General features: G+C 53.0%; 1 protein-coding gene across 2 annotated transcripts in view; it reads right to left on the bottom strand.

Moving 5' to 3' along the window:
• The window catches only part of cobl (cordon-bleu WH2 repeat protein), a 685,350-nt gene that overhangs the window by 312,730 nt on the left and 357,126 nt on the right, over positions 1–15,494 (bottom strand). For both annotated transcript variants that reach the window (XM_072508841.1, XM_072508842.1), the window contains exon 6: positions 10,203–10,297. In XM_072508841.1, the coding sequence (XP_072364942.1) occupies positions 10,203–10,297 (95 nt within the window). The remainder of the gene's footprint in view (positions 1–10,202; positions 10,298–15,494) is intronic.

Genomic DNA, 15,494 nt, shown 5'->3' with positions numbered 1-15,494 from the left:
AAAAACAAAGACCCGATTGAATGAGGGTCCTGCAGACCCATTTCACTGCTCAATGTAGACGTGAAAATACTGGCCAAGATCTTAGCCAAGTGATTGAAAAACTGCCTGCCGGAGGTGGTCACAGAGGACGAGACAGACTTTGTTAAGAGTCGACAGCTATGTGTTGAATATCAGGCGCATGCTGAGCGTGACAATTACATCACCCAGCGAGACCAGAGGTGATCATCTCCCTGGATGCAGCAAAGACCTTCGACAGAGTCGAATGGAAGTACCTCGTGGAGGTACTGGAGCGGTTCAGGATTGGAACAGGGTTCACTGCCTGGGTGAAACTCCTGTGCAGCGCTCCCACAGCGAGAGTGCGGACTAACACCACCATACTTCCATATACTTCCAGCTGGACAGGGGCATTAGGCAGGGATGACCATTGTCCCAGCTCCTATTTGCCCTAGAAGCCAAGAATCCCCAAAACGTTTTCCTGAGAAAGAGAAGCATGGGAGGCCTGGCCCACCCAAACCTGCAATACTACCACTAGGCAGCTATTACGGCAAGAGTGAGGAAATGGGTCAGGGAGCCAGAGTCAGAATGGCTAAGGATGGAGGAGAGTTCCTTCAGAGGAGTGCCCCTCTGGGTTCTTGCCACAGCAACACCCCCATCTCCCCAGCCAAGCACTCTACAAGCCCAGTGGTGATAGCCACACTCCGGTCATGGAACCAGCTAAGGCAGCACTTCGGCCTGACCAAAACATTCAACATGGCTTCCATCTGCAACAGCCACAGGTTTACGCCAGCCACAATGGACGCCACCTTTAAGAGGTGGAGACAGGATGCGGGGACACTGACAACTGGGGACTTTTACACAGAAAACAGGTTAGCGACATTAGAGAACTGAAGGAAATTTTACATCTGTCCAATGGGAACAAACTACAACAATTAAAAATCCAAAACTTTCTCTGCAAGGAGACAACATCATACCCACAGATGACGAGAAACTCAATGATAGAGGAAGTGTTGGCCGCGGGAGACTTAGGTGGGGGAAACTGCGAGAACCTGGATGGACGACTGTTCAAGGAGGCATGTTCCCCGCTGGAGGAAGAACTAGGGACAGAAAGAGGGTGGGACTCTGGAGCGAAGCACTGAACAGGGCAAACTCCACCTCTACATGCGCAAAGCTAAGCCAATGCAGCTGAAAGTGATGCACAGAGCACACCTAACTAGAACCAGAATGAGCAGGTTTTTCTTGGAGGTGAAAAAAATGTGAACGGTGCCAGGGAGGCCCGACCAACACACCCAGATGTTCTGGGTTCTGAACAGCCTTCTTTAAGGCAATGTCCAAGGTTATGGGGGTGAGGGTGGAACCAAGTCCGAAAGTGGCAGTCATTGCGGTATCAGACCAGCCAGAACTATTCATGGGGAGGGGGGACGAGGCCCTTACCTTTGCCTCCTAATCACCTGCTGAAAAATCCTGCTCAGCTGGCGATCAGCAGCACCACCCAAGGCTGCAGACTGGCTGTCTGAATTGTCGGAATTTCACCACCTGGAGAAAATCAAATTCGCTATCCATGGGTCAGAAGGGGGCTTCCATAAGACGTGGAAGCCATTCACCAATTTGTTCCAGGACCTGTTTGTAGCCAAGAGCCTCATGGTTAGCAAAAGGAAGAGAAGGGTGTGTGGGGTGCAGAGGGGGATAAAAACCCACAAGAAGACCACAGGACACAGGGGGCACAGAAGAAAGGGAATAAACCCAAAGGCAAAAGGAGGGCTAGAGAGCATAGGAACAAACAATCAAGCACATGCCAGAGCCAACAGCAGACAATGCAGCAGACGCTGGCTGGCCAAAGAAAATACGCAGCCACCAAAGAGAGACGAAGCAGGCAACTGTAAATCTGTACAGCGGATCTAGTCTGTTCTCACACGGACAAACTGATTTAACTTTCTTCTTCTTTTTCAGTAACGCTATTGTTAAATTTCCTTGTTGTCCTGTAACATGTATCTCTTTTGGTTCTTTTTCTGTATAAATTGGATTGCTTTCTGTAAAATACAATACCCGTAACTTAACGTTCAAGCTAGAAATATGTCAACAGTAAACAAATTGTCCAATGTCAAAATCCAAGAAATTTTTTTTAAAAAAAAGGATTCTATTCCCCTGTTCATGATCTAGGACTACTCCAGGCCAAACATCTGACTCCATTTCCACTCTACCACAAAAACTGCCTCTTATCCTGCTCTCTGCCCCTTCTTCTGCTAGTCTCGGTTGAAATGTCATCCCTGCCTGATGCACCATCAATTACGACGAGACGAGAGTAGAGAGTAATCGAGGCTTTATTACACAGAGATGTGTGGCCTCCTACAGCTGCTGCCGAAATGGCTGCAGTTCAGAGAGCACACATATTTATACTCCGCCTACTAGGCGGAGCCAGCAGGCAGGGATCTACGGGGGCCTTACCATAATAACCTCGTATGCAGTGCAGTATACACAATATAATGAAATTAAATGAAATGAAAATCGCTTATTGTCACAAGTAGGCTTCAAATGAAGTAACTGTGAAAAGCCCCTAGTCGCCACATTCTGGTGCCTATTCGGGGAGGCTGTTACGGGAATCAAACCGTGCTGCTGGCCTGCCTTGGTCTGCTTTAAAAGCCAGCAATTTAGCCCAGTGTGCTAAACCAGCCCCTGTTGAGCAGGTACTGGCGCAGCTCATCGCTCATAATACAACAGTGGTGACTACCACATTCACCCCCTGTTAAAAATAAGTCCAGCGGGGGTGGTGGAAAACTATTTACATACAGTTTGTCATTACAATTTCAGGGAAGGTTACAAATTTAGACTTTCGGGCGCCTTGATGCGTCGTTGAGAGCGCCGCAGTGCTGGTGGCGAGTCAGCTCGGTCGTCGGCGACTCCGGGAGCGTGTCGATATCCTCTTCATCTCCGGGTGGGACCAAGGGGAGGACGGATTGACCTGGAGCGGGGGCTGTGGTGGGGTGCGCTGGGGGAAGGGAGGGTAGCGCCGGGGCAGAGGGGGTGTGTGTGGGGACCCAGCTGGTGCCAGGTCCCTGAGGGAGACTGTGTCTTGGCAGGCATAAGGGTACGCTACGTAGGCGTACTGTGGGTTTGTGTGGAGTAGCTGTACCCTCTCAACCAACGGGTCCGCATTGTGGAGCCGCGACATGCTTGCGGAGGAGAACGGGTCCTGGCGCTGCCAGCCACGTTGGGAGCGAGACCCCGGAGGTGGACTTCCTGGGGAAGGCCAAGAGACGTTCATGGGGGGTTTCATTAGTCGCCTTGCACAGGAGCGCTCGAATGGAGTGAAGTACGTCGGGGAGGACCTCCTGCCAGCGGGAGGCCTGGAGATTTCTGGACCGTAGGGCCAGCTGGACGGCCTTCCAGACCGTCCCATTCTCCCGCTCCACCTGCCCGTTTCCCCGGGGGTTGTAGCTGGTCGTCCTGCTCGAGGCAATGCTGCTGTTGAGCAGGTACTGGCGCAGCTCATCGCTCATAAATGAGGATCCCCGGTCACTGTGGGCGTAGGCGGGGAAACTGAACAGAGCAAAGATGGTGTTGAGGGCTTTGATGACAGTGGGAGACGTCATATCGGGGCATGGGATGGCGAAGGGGAATCTGGAATATTCGTCGACCACATTGAGAAAATACATGTTGTGGTCGGTGGACGGGAGGGGCCCTTTGAAGTCCGCGCTGAGGCATTCAAAGGGGCGGGAGGCCTTCACCAGGCATGCACGGTTCTGGCCGGTAGAAGTGCGGTTTACACTCCGCGCAGACCTGGCAGTCTCTGGTGACAGCCCTGACTTCCTCGATGGGGTAGGGCAGATTGCGGGCCTTAATGAAGTGATAAAAGCGGGTGACCCCTGTGTGACAGAGATCGTCGTGCAGGGTCCGGAGTCGGTCCACTTGTGCGTTGGCACATGTACCTCAGGACAGGGCATCGGGGGGCTCGTTGAGCTTACCGGGGTGATACAAAATCTCGTAATTAAAGGTGGAGAGCTCGATCCTCCACCGCAAGATCTTATCATATTTGATCTTACCCCGCTGTGTGTTGTTAAACATGAAGGCAACCGACCGTTGGTCTGTGAGGAGAGTGAATCTCCTGCCGACCAGGTAATGCCTCCCGTGCCGCACAGCTTCACCGATAGTTTGGGCCTCCTTTTCGACAGAGGAGTACCGAATTTTGGAGGCATGGAGGGTGCGGGAAAAGAATGCCATGGGCCTGCCTGCCTGGTTGAGGATGGCGGCCAGAGCGACGTCTGATGCATCGCTCTCGACTTGGAAGGGGAGCGTCTCGTCGACCGCATGCATTGCGGCCTTGGCGGTGTCGGCCTTGATATGGTTGAAGGCCGGGTGAGCCTCGCCCGTCAGTGGGAAACCGGTGGAGTGGATGAGTGGGCAGGCTTGTCCGCATAGTTAGGGACCCACGGGGCATAGTACGAAAAGAACCCCAGGCATCGTTTGTGGGCCTTGGGGCAGTGGGGAAGGGGGAGATCCATGAGGGGGCGCATGCGATCAGGGTCGGGCCCTAGAACTCCATTCTGAACCACATAGCCGAGGATGGCTAATCGGTTCATGCTGAACACGCACTTCTCTTTGTTGTAAGTTAGGTTGAGGAGTTTGGCGGTGTGGAGAAATTTGGAAAGGTTAGCATCGTGGTCCTGCTGGTCGTGGCCGCAGATGGTGACGTTATCCAGGTACGGGAAAGTGGCCCGCAGTCTGTACCGGTCAACTATTCGGTCCATCTCCATTGGAAGACCTTGACTCCGTGAGTGCCGCCGAAGGGAACCCTAAGGAAATGATAAAGGCGGCCGCCCGCTACAAACGCGGTGTACGGGCGGTCCGCCTTGCGAATGGGGAGCTGGTGGTAGGCAGATTTCAGGTCCACTGTCGAGAAGACCCGGTACTGTGTAATCTGATTGACCATATCAGATATGCGTGGGAGGGGGTACGTGTCGAGCTGCGTGTACCGATTGATGGTCTGACTGTAGTCAACGACCATCCTGTTTTCTCCCCCGTTTTCACCACTACCACTTGGGCTCTCCAGGGGCTGTTGCTGGCCTCGATGATACCTTCCCGCAGCAGCTGCTGGACCTCAGACCTGATGAAGGTCCTGTCCTGGGCGCTGTATCGTCTGCTCCTGGTGGCGACGGGTTTGCAATCCGGGGTGAGGTTTGCAAACAGAGAAGGCGGGTCGACCTTAAGGGTTGTGAGGCCACATACAGTAAGGGGCGGTAGGGGCCCGCCAAATTTCAGAGTTAGGCTCTGGAGATTGCACTGGAAGTCCAGGCTGAGTAGCAAGGCAGCGCAGAGGTTGGGGAGGATGTAGAGCCGGAAGCCGCTGAACTCTACGCCCTGGATTGCAAGGGTGGCGATGCAGTACCCCCGGATTGTCAGGGAGATTCTTTGGTTAATGGGGTGTACCGCGAGGGAGCAGCACCTTACCATATCGGGGTGGATGAAGTTCTCAGTGCTCCCGGAGTCCAGGAGGGAGGATATCTCATGCCCGTTGACCTTCACCTTTGTCGACGTGGTCGCGAGGTTGTGCGGTCGGGACTGGTCGATCGTGATGGAGGCAAGACGCAGCTGGTTGTAGGCGGTTGCAGGCGATGAGCGGCCCGATGAGGTGCCTAATGGGCAGGGGTCATGAGGCAGGGAAGATGGCGGCGCCAGTGGGCCGCACGTGTCCTGAGGCAGGCAAGATGGCGGCGCCCTCGGGCCACACCTGTCCTGGGGCAGGCAAGATGGCTCCGCCCATTGGTTGTGAGACAAGCAAGATGACAGCGCCCACGGGCCGCACGTGGTCGGAGGTGAGGAAGATGGCGGCACCCACTGGCCACACGCGGGGGGTGCAGGGACAATAGCGGCGATTGAGCGGGCTTGGCACACTGCAGCCGCAGGCCTTGCAGAGGGTGTTCCGCGCCGGGCAGCGCTGCCGGGCGTGTTTTGTCTGTCCGCAGAAGTAGCACTTGGGTCCCCCGGGGTTGGTTGCCTGCCGCGCGGCGCAGGCGTGACGTTGGCTGGGGGCGGTCGCTGATGGGGTCCACGATGGGGTGGCCGCTGGCAGGGCCACGATGCCCAGGAGGGGTGAGCCGTGGAGTCGGGGGCATACGTCTGTAGGTTGCGTGAGGCGACTGTGAGAGAGAGCGCTAGTTTCTTGGTCGCCACGAGGTCAAGCGTAGCCCCTTCTAAGAGGCGCTGGCGATGTAGGCCGACCCTATGCCCGTAACGAACGCGTCTCTCATTAGCAAGTTAGAATGTTCAGCGGTCGAAACGGCCTGGCAATCACAGTCTCTCACCAGGGCGAGCAGGGCACGCCAGAAATCTTCCACAGACTCACCGGGAAGTTGGTGCCGTGTGGACAGGAGGTGCCTGGCGTAGGTCTTGTTGGTCTGCTGAGCATAGTTCTCCTTCAGTAGCGCCATTGCCTCTGCATAGGTAGACGGGTCCTGGATGAGGGGAAAGACATCGGAGCTCTGCCGCGTGTACAGAATCTGGAGCTTCTGTGCTTCTGGGATTGGGTCTGTCGCAGATCCGATGTATGCTTCAAAGCAAGCTAGCCAATGTGCAAAGTCCTTTTTGGCGTTGTCTGCTTGAGGATGCAGCTGCAGGCGATCCGGCTTGATGCGGAGATCCATCTTTGTAAAATCTGTGTAATAAATTGATGCACTATCAATTACGACGAGACGAGAGTAGAGCGTAATCGAGGCTTTATTACACAGAGATGTGTGGCCTCCTACAGCTGCTGCTGAAATGGCTGCAGTTCGGAGAGCACACATATTTATACTCGGCCTACTGCGTGGAGCCAGCAGGCAGGGATCTACCCTCGTACCTGTAGTACAGGGGCCTTACCGTAATACCCTCGTATGCAGTGCAGTATATACAATATAATACAACAGTGGTGACTACCACACTGCCTTTGTGATCTTCAGACTCCACTACTTCAATGTTCCACTGCCAGGTTCCCATTTTCATCATTTGTAAACTTCGGGTGGGTAAAAGCCTCTTCTAACCCTACTCTGCCCTACTCATCCACCACTCCTGTCCTTGCTGACATTGATAAGGGCATACGAAGAACACGAGCAGACCATAAGGCCCCTGGAGCTTGCTCCAGCATTCAATACAATCACGGCTGATCTTCTGCCTCAACTCCACATTTCTGCCCTCAATTTCAAGATCAAAAATCTATCAATCCCAGCCTTGACACATTCAATGATGGAACCATCTACAATTCTCTGGCATGGGGAGTTCCAGAGATTCACAACCCTCTCTGTCGAGATTTCTTCCCACCTCAGTTTCAAATGATTGATCCCTTATCCTGAGGATATGCCCAGTGTCCTCGATTCCCCAGCCAGAGGAAATAATATCTCAGTGTCTACCCTGCCAACCCTTTTGGGATGTTTCAGTGAGAGCACCTCTCAATTTCCCATGCTCCAGAGAGCAAAGGCCTAATTTTCTCAGTAAATAACTTCAGGTCCCCCCCCAAAAAAAAACAAATTGACCTTGACCAAGCTTTTATTGATCTTGGTCTTATTAAGTGCTTTGAGATGTTATGTTAAAGTTGCTGTATAATTGCAAATTGTTGTTAATCATGGTACCAAAGTTTTTAGTTGGAGTGAAACCGGATAATTTCACTCTCGAACAGAAGAAAAGTCCAACTTCTCCATACGGAGCTGAACAGTCAAGTGTTGTGGGGAGGAGATAACACATATACAGATGTACACACAGATGTTGAGATGATTTCCCCAAAGACAAACAAATAGATAAGCAACAGGAGAGGGATGAGGTTAGAGCCTACATGCCAGGTGACCATTCAAGCATGGGAGGGAAGTCACTGAAATAGGGATACTTCTACAAAATTGTTCAAAAGCTGTGTGCATCGCTGGCAAGGCTGGGACTTATCGTCCAAATCTATCTGTTTTTGAGAAGGTGGTGGTGAGCCACCTCCTTGAACTGCTGGAATTGAACAGATTACATTTTCTTGGAAGGAATTAAGTCTTGATTATATGATGCCATGGAGAGGAATACAAGACAGAATAAATCAAACATATCAGAAGCTGTGGGGAAACTGGAAAGAATAATGAAGGAGAGCATGCCACAGGCAGATAACACTGATTTCTCTAATGACCAAAGCAGTCTTGATGTAGGATGGAAACCAGACTGATGGAACGTAAACAGACTGTGGAAGACAGGGGGCGTCATTCTCCGACCCCCCAGCGGGTTGGAGAATGGCCGTTGGCCGCCGTGAATCCCGCCCCTGCCGGTTGCCGAAGTCTCCGGTACCGGATATTCGCCGGGGGCGGGAATCGGGCCGCGCCGGTTGGCGGGCCTCCCCGCTCGAGTCTCCGGCCCGGATGGGCCGAAGTCCCGCCGAGAAATTGCCTGTCCTGCCGGCGTAAATTAGAGTACCTATTTACCGGCGGGACAAGGCGGCGTGGGCGGGCTCCGGGGTCCTCGGGGGGGCGCGGGGCGATCTGACCCCGGGGGGTGCCCCCACGGTGGCCTGGCCCGCGATCGGGGCCCACCGATCCGCGGGCGGGCCTGTGCCGTGGGGGCACTCTTTCCCTTCCGCCTCCGCCACGGTCTCCACCATGGCGGAGGCGGAAGAGACTCTCCCCACTGCGCATGCGCGGGAAACTGTCAGCGGCCGCTGACGATCCCGCGCATGCGCCACCCCGACATGTCATTTCCGCGCCAGCTGGCGGGGCAACAAACGCCGTTTCCGCCAGCTGGGGGGGCGGAAATCCCTCCGGCACCGGCCTAGCCCCACAATGTTGGAGCATTGGCGGAGCATTCCGCACCTTTGGGGCGGCGCGATGCCCGTCTGATTGGCGCCGTTTTGGGCGCCAGTCGGCGGACATCGCGCCGTTTGGGGAGAATTTCGCCCAGGGAATCAGACAATAATGGTGCATTCAAAAACCTTAGAGAGGAAGGGGAGAATAAGGATGAAGCGGTATTTTAACAGAAGGAAGGGTTGAGGGTCATATTTTAATGGAGAGTGAAGGGCAGCACGGTGGCGCAGTGGGTAGGACAGCAGCCTCACGACGCCGAGGTCCCAGGTTCGATGCCGGCTCTGGGTCATTGTCCATGTGGAGTTTGCACATTCTCCCTGTGTTTGCGTGGGTTTCGCCCCACAACCCAAAGATGTGTGGGCTAGGTGGACTGGCCACTCTAAATTGCCCCTTAATTGGAAAAAATGAATTGGGTACGCTGAATTTCAAAAAAATATTTTAATGGAGTGTGTGATCACAGCAGTTTTAAAGAGAGAAAGAACACCTGAAGAAGTGAATGGTTAACAAGAGTTACCCTAAGGAGAAGCAACTCAGTAGTTAGAAAGTGTTGCAGGCAGGGGCGACATGATGGCACAGTGGTTAGCACTGCTGCCTCACAGCACCAGGGACCCGGGTTCAATTCCGGCCTTTGATGACTGTGTGGAGTTTGCACGTTCCTCCCTTGTCCATGTGGGTTTCCTCCGGGTGTTCTGATTTCCTCCCACAGTCCATAGATGTGCAGGTTAGATAGACTGGCCATGCTAAATTGCCCCTTCGTGTCCAAAGAGTAGGAGGGTTTACAGGGCAAGGATGCGGACAGGAGCCTGGGTGGGGTACTCCTTCGGCGGGTCGGTACAGACTTGATAGGCTGAAGAGGCTCCTTCTGCACTGTAGGGATTCTATTCTATGCTGCCAGGGTTCAATAATCGGAAGTTCCTGAGGGCTAGAAATGTAACTGTTGTGGGGCGATGAGAGAGGGAATGGCTTTACAGAAGAAGTCCATAAGCTGCTCAGACCTGCTATCACACATGTGGTTAGTTGCACAAGGGAGGAAAGATAAAGGATGCAGTTTGTGAAGAAAATAAATTTGAGATTACTCCTGCTGCCCGGTCGTATTCTGATTATGCCACAGAAAGAGATAATATTGCCTTTGGAGCTCCCTTCAAATGATTAAAATGATCATCAAATTACAGTAGCAATTATTGTGACTTTATTGACAGATGGTCACCTTGAATAATTCTCAATATGAACTATCGTCATTGTGTTACGGTTACTTCATACTTACCAGCATAATATTATCTGACGAGGATGAAAGCACAACAGCGGGCACTCAAACAAAATCAACTGTACAATAAATATATTCAAGGAAGGACAAAAGCCCAATAACATTTTTCTGACACAAGGAGTGGTAGACTTGAAAAACTTCACACTTACTTTTGTTTTCTTTTTGCCAAGTTTGAAGAAGCCCAACAGCCCTTTTTCCTCCTTATCATTCATACCAGTGATACTTAAAGTACTTTGACTCAACTCTGTAAGAACAAATGTCAATTAAATGTTGACTTAATCAATTCATTATTTACTTCAGTTAAAAGGTCTGTAAACAAAGAAAGGTTTCCAAATGTCCAGTAATGTATTGGAACAATTTTTATACATACAGATGTTCGTAATATTTTGCATTCAACAGTCAGACAATGCACACAAGTGTTTGAATCCGCACAAAGAGCCTTCGATAATTTGAAGTGACATTTTACGTAAATTGTGCAATCGTCTTAAGTATAAGCTTTGTCCTTTTTTAAGCATTATATTTACTCCCTTCATAATGACTGAAAGGGGACAGAATAGCCATAAGACCATAAGACATAGCAGCAGAATTAAGCCATTCTGCCCATCGGGTCTGCTCCACCATTCAATCATGGCCGATATATTTCGCACTCCCATTCTCCTGCCTTCTCCCCATAACCCCTGATCCCTTTATTAATCAATACACTCTGTGACTTGGCCTCCACAGTCTTCTGCAGCAATGAGTTCCACAGATTCATGACCCTCAGGCTGAAGAAATTCCTCCTCATCTCTGTTTTAAAGGATCATCCCTTCAGTCTGATGCTGTGCCCTCAGATTCTAGTTTCCCCTACTAGTGGATACATCCTCTCCACCTTCACTCTGTCTAGTCCTCTCTGTATTCGGCAAGTCTCCAAGTGTATGTCAGACTAATAAACTACCAATGTTAATTATCTTGATCCCGACTTCCGGTGATGGGGATGCGCTGAGAAGTCGCACATCAGGTGGCTCTCTTCCCACAAACCTGAAAAATAAGCACTTTTTGCTCGAAAAATGCCTGCAAACGATACAAATTACCCCCACACCACGAACAAAACGAAGAAACAAGGAAAGATGCCGAACAACAGCCAGTCCAGACGATGAGTGGAGACCAGGAGTGGGAAGAGCCTGGACAAACAGCAATTGGCTGAGCCGACCAGTGCACGAGGCGACGACACTCGGACTTCACCAGAGCAAGAGGAACCGACCCGCCGCACGAGAAGACCCCCACACCAGGGGATGGATGGAGGATGGTCCTTTCAAGAGAGTTGAAGCAACACTGGGAAGAACCAATGTCGGACCTATAAGCTGCAGTGAAGGGTGTGGTGACCGAACCTCTGGCAACCATGCAGGTGGATCTGGACAAAGCCGAAAAGCGACTGGAAGCCCAGGAGAAAACAATTAAATATCTGGAGAGGGCTGCCACGGACCAGAGCGACCGGATCGTCACCCTGGAAAAGGAGATGGCAAGGCTGGTCGCGACACAAGGCAGCCTGAGAGGACAGGCTGAGGATCACGAGAACCGGTCGAAGCAGCAGAACCTACGAATCATGGGCCTGTCGGAGGGGATCAAAGGTAAGAACTTCCCAAACTATGTGGGCTGAATGTTGGGTAACCTGGTGGGAAGGGAAAGCTTCCCCAACCCACCAAAAATAAACAGAGCCCACCGGTCGCTCCGACCAAAGCCCCAAACCGGGGAACAGCCGAGGGTGATAATTATAAAGATGCACCGGTACACGGACCGGGAAGAATCCTGTGCTGGACCAGGCAGTCCAAAAACTGCAGCTGGGAAGGTCACAAGATACGGATCTACCAGGATATTGGGGCCAAGCACAGGGCCGAATTTAACAAAGTGAAGGCCGCGCTGTACAGAAACGGCATTAGATTCGGAATACTGTACCCAGCCAAGCTCTGGGTCACATATCAAGGCATGGAGCACTTTTTCACGGTCCCTGCGACGCTGACACAGTCGTCAAGAGAACGGCCTGTTGAAATGTTAGGGGCAGTGATGAAGAGCCCGCAGAATGAGTCTTATAACAAAATGTTTTAATAAAAATAGCTCTCTCCCTTTTACAGTCTGTGCAGCTAACAGTAGATGATCGTCACAGCGACCGCTTTATGCGGGAGAACACTGCCTCGTTTTGGAGACGAGAGGGTTAAAAGAGGGAAGGATGATTGTGGTAGTAGAGGTATTACGGTACCTGGTAATGCTGGAACACCATTGGTAAAAATTGTATGCTCCCTATTGGTCAAGCTGTATGGTAGCTCGGCCCTGCTAGGCGGGGTATAAGAGCCCGTGCCGCCCCAGCAGCCTTCATTCTGTACCTGAGCTGCAGGGGGAAACATCTAGCTTATTAAAGCCTTCAGTTGGACTACAACCTCGCTTAATGGTCATTGATCATGCATCAATTTAATAAGCTAGATTTAAAAGGATGGAGCTCCGAATCAAGCCAGAGTGTCTGCAACTCAGCCCGCATGCGGCGAACTCAGCAGCAATCTTCAAGCACGGGCTGGCGTGTTTTAAAGGATATCGCGGGACGGCCGAAAACACACCCACGGGAGAACAGAAAATGCAAGTCCTGCACTCGTGGGTGAGCCCGGAGATTTACACCCTCATCGAGGAAGCGGAAGACTTCGATGCAGCAATAGAGCTGCTAAAAGGACATTATGTTCGCCCGGTAAACCAGGTCTATGCCCGACATCTGCTAGCAACGAGGAGACAAATCCCTGGGGAATCGCTGGAAGAATTCTACCGTGCACTCCTGGTGTTGGGGAGAAACTGCAGCTGCCTGCAAGTTTCGGCGAGCGAACACACTGAACCCTTGGTCCAGGACGCTTTCGTGGCAGGTATGCCGTCCTCCCAAATCCGCCAGCGATTGCTGGAAAAAGACACTCTAGGTCTCAAGGAGGCACGGGCCCTTGCAGGCTCCCTAGATATGGCCTCCAGAAACGCCCGCGCTTACGTTCCCGACCGCGCGGCAGCCCCCTGGGCAGCGTGGAACCCCTCCGCAGCCGACCCCGAGACATCCCCCCTCCCCCCACAAGCTTGTGCTGCAAGGCAGCCTGGCAACCACAGGGGGGCCCCGCTGCTACTTTTGCGGGCAGGCCAAGCAACCCCGCCAGCGCTGCCCGGCCCGCGCATCCACCTGCAAGGGATGCGGTAAAAAGGGCCATTTCATGGTGGTATGCCAGGCCCGTGCGGTTGCCGCGGTCTACGGCGGCGAAAGCGGACCGCCACCACAAACCTCTCCACGGTCCCCATGCAGCCAGCAGTCGCCGCCATCTTCCTACTCCAGGGCCACGTGCGGCCCCCGGGCGCCGCCATCTTGTCCCGTGGACGCCACATTAGATGGATGAGCGCCGCCATTTTGTGCACCCCCAACCATGTGCGACCAATGGGAGCCGCCACCTTGGATGGACCCCCAGGACCCTAGCTCGGCTGACCACACACTGCCCGAAGAGAACACTCAACTGCTGCGATTAGCCTCGGTGACTCTGGATCAGTCCCGGCCTCGAACACTCTCAACTGCTCCAACGACTGTATTTATCAACGGGCACGAAACGTCCTGCCTAATCGACTCTCGGAGCACGGAGAGCTTCATACGCCCCAACACGGTAAGGCGCTATTCTCTCCTCGTCCACCCCATTAATCAAAAAATCTCCCTGCCTCTGGTTCCCACTCAGTAGAGATAAAGGGGTTTTGTGTAGCAAACCTCACAGTCCAGGGAAGGGAGTTTAAAAATTACCGGCTCTACGACCTTCCCCACCTCTGCGTGGCCACACTCCTAGGTTTAGACTTCCAGTGTAATCTCCAAAGTCTAACTTTCAAATTCGGCGGCCCTATACCATCCCTCACTGTCTGCGGCCTCGCGACCCTTAAGGTCGACCCGCCTTCCCTGATTGCAAACCCGTCGCCACCAGGAGCAGACGGTACAGTGCCCAGGACCGGATCTTTATTAGGTCAGGGGTCCAAAGGCCACTGAGGGAAGGAGTCATTGAAGCCAGCAACAGTCCCTGGAGAGCTCAAGTAGTGGTGGTAAAGACCGGAGAGAAACATAGGATGGTCATCGACTACAGTCAGACCATCAACAGGTTTACGAAGCTGGACGCGTACCATCTCCCCCGCATTTCCGACCTGGTAAACAGGATCGCGCATTACAAGGTCTTCTCCACGGTGGATCTTAGGTCCGCCTACCACCAGCTCCCCATCCGCACTAGTGACCGCAAATACACTGCCTTCGAGGCAGATGGGTGGCTCTATCACTTCTTGAGGGTTCCCTTCGGTGTCACCAACGGGGTCTCGGTCTTCCAGCGCGAGATGGAACGAATGGTTGACCGGTACGGTTTACGGGCAACATTCCCCTATCGCGATAATATCACCATCTGCGGCCACGACCAGCAGGACCACGACACCAGCCTCCGAAAATTCCTCCAGACCGCAAAGATCCTTAACCTTACATATAACAAGGATAAATGCGTGTTTAGCACCGACCGCCTAGCCGTCCTCGGCTACGTAATGCGAAATGGAGTTATAGGCCCCGACCCTGAGCGCATGCGCCTCCTTATGGAGTTCCCCCTCCCTCACTGCTCCAAGGCCCTGAAGGCGCTGCCTAGGATTTTTTAGCTACTACGCCCAGTGGGTCCCCAACTACGCGGACAAGGCCCGTCCCCTGATCCAATCCACAGCTTTTCCCCTGTCGATAGAGGCCCGACAGGCCTTCAGCCGCATCAAAGCAGACATTGCAAAGGCCACGATGCACGCCATCGACGAGTCCTTCCCCTTCCAGGTTGAGAGCGACGCGTCTGACGTAGATCTGGCGGCCACCCACAACCAAGTGGGCAGACCCGTGGCCTTCTTCTCACGTACCCTCCATGCTTCCGAAATCCGCCACTCCTCAGTCGGAAAGGAGGCCCATGCCATAGTAGAAGCTGTGCGACATTGGAGGCATTACCTGGCCGGCAGGAGATTCACTTTCCTCACTAACCAACGGTCGCTTGATTTCATGTTTGATAATGCACAGCAGGGCAAGATAAAAAAACAACAAGATCTAGCGATGGAGGATCGAACTCTCCACCTACAACTACGAGATCTTGTATCGTCCCGGGAAGCTAAACGAGCCTCCTGGCGCCCTGTCCCGCGGCACATGTGCCACCGCACAAGTGGACCACCTCCGAGCCCTCCACGAGGACATCTGCCACCTGGGGGTCACTCGCGTTTTTCACTTTATCAAGACCCGCAACCTGCCCTACTCCATCGAGGAGGTCAGGACAGCCACCAGGGACTGCCAAATCTGCGCTGAGTGCAAACCGCACTTCTACCGGCCAGAGAAAGCGCACCTGATAAAGGTTTCCCGTCCCTTTGAACGCCTCGGCATGGACTTCAAAGTCCCCCTCCCCTCCACCGACCGC

Source organism: Scyliorhinus torazame, chromosome 6 (assembly GCF_047496885.1).
Source record: "Scyliorhinus torazame isolate Kashiwa2021f chromosome 6, sScyTor2.1, whole genome shotgun sequence".
Lineage (NCBI taxonomy): Eukaryota > Metazoa > Chordata > Chondrichthyes > Carcharhiniformes > Scyliorhinidae > Scyliorhinus > Scyliorhinus torazame.
Note: the sequence above shows the minus strand (reverse complement) of the source record. Positions and strands in the feature narration are given on the sequence as shown.